We start from the raw sequence: 1,013 nt of genomic DNA on the forward strand, positions 1-1,013 counted from the left end.
CCCATCCCTGACCCCGCCCCTTTCTCCCAGCAGCCCCCGGGCCGTGCCAGCGCTTCCACGGGCGCTGTGGTCAGAACGTGGCGTTGGCGGCCGAGGGCCTGGGCGCGGCGCGCGTGGCCGGCTACTGCCACGGGCTGGTGTTCAGCCGCTCCCACCTGCGGCCCGGAGAGCTCTTCGAGGTGGGCGGGGCCTCGGCGGGCGGGGGGACACGCCCACAAAGGGGCGGGGTCACCGGGATGGGGACACGCCCACAAAGGGGCGGGGTCACCGGGATGGGGGCGGATCCTGAGCGCGGGGATGGGCGGGCGCTGTCGCTTTAAGAGAATGGGTGTGGCTGCGGTGGGAGGGGCTTAAAGGGGTGGGGTTAAGGGCGGGGCGCAGCCAGGTGTGTTCATACCTGTCCTGGGTGTGACAGGGACCCCTCCAAGTGTGTCTCACCAGTCCCAGGTGTGTTCGTACCTGTCCCGGGTGTGTCCAGGGCTAAGCCCCGCCCCCCCAGGTGTGTCTCACCTGTCCCGGGTGTGTCTGTCCCTGTCCCTGGTCTATTCTGTCCCTGTGCCTGTCCCAGGTGTATTCAGGACTAAGCCCCGCCCCATCCCAGGTGTGTCTCACCTGCCTCACCTGTCTCAGGTGTGTTCAGGGCCTTCCCAGGTGTGCTCAGGGTTAAGGCCCGTCCATCCCCGGCTGTGCCTCACCTGTCTCCCCCCTCCCAGGTGTGTCTGTCCCTGTCCCTGGTGTGTCTCACCTGTTTCCAGGTGTTCCTCTCTCTATCCCATGTGTCCGTCACCTGTTTCTCACCTGTCCCAGGTGTTTCTGCCCCTATCCCATGTGTCCCTCACCTGTCTGTACCCATCCCCGGTGTGTCCCTCATCTGTCCCCTGTGTCACCTGTCTGTCCCCATCCCAGGTGTGTCCCTCACCTGTCCCTCACCTGTCTGTCCCCACCCCAGGTGTTTCTGTCCCCTGTCCCCTGTGTCACCTGTCCCTCTGTCCCCACCCAGGTGTGTCCCCTGT

General features: G+C 66.0%; 1 protein-coding gene across 1 annotated transcript in view; it reads left to right on the forward strand.

The window, feature by feature from the left end:
* The window catches only part of NEURL4 (neuralized E3 ubiquitin protein ligase 4), a gene marked incomplete at both ends in the record, with an annotated part of 1,666 nt that extends 1,487 nt beyond the window's left edge, over positions 1-179 (forward strand). The window contains one exon of the mRNA XM_057389303.1: positions 31-179. Within this exon, the coding sequence (XP_057245286.1) occupies positions 31-179 (149 nt within the window). The remainder of the gene's footprint in view (positions 1-30) is intronic.
* Between the last annotated feature and the right edge of the window lie 834 nt (positions 180-1,013).

Source organism: Malurus melanocephalus, unplaced genomic scaffold (assembly GCF_030028575.1).
Source record: "Malurus melanocephalus ecotype Western Australia unplaced genomic scaffold, MMel_1.1 scaffold_4668, whole genome shotgun sequence".
Taxonomy (NCBI): Eukaryota; Metazoa; Chordata; class Aves; order Passeriformes; family Maluridae; genus Malurus; species Malurus melanocephalus.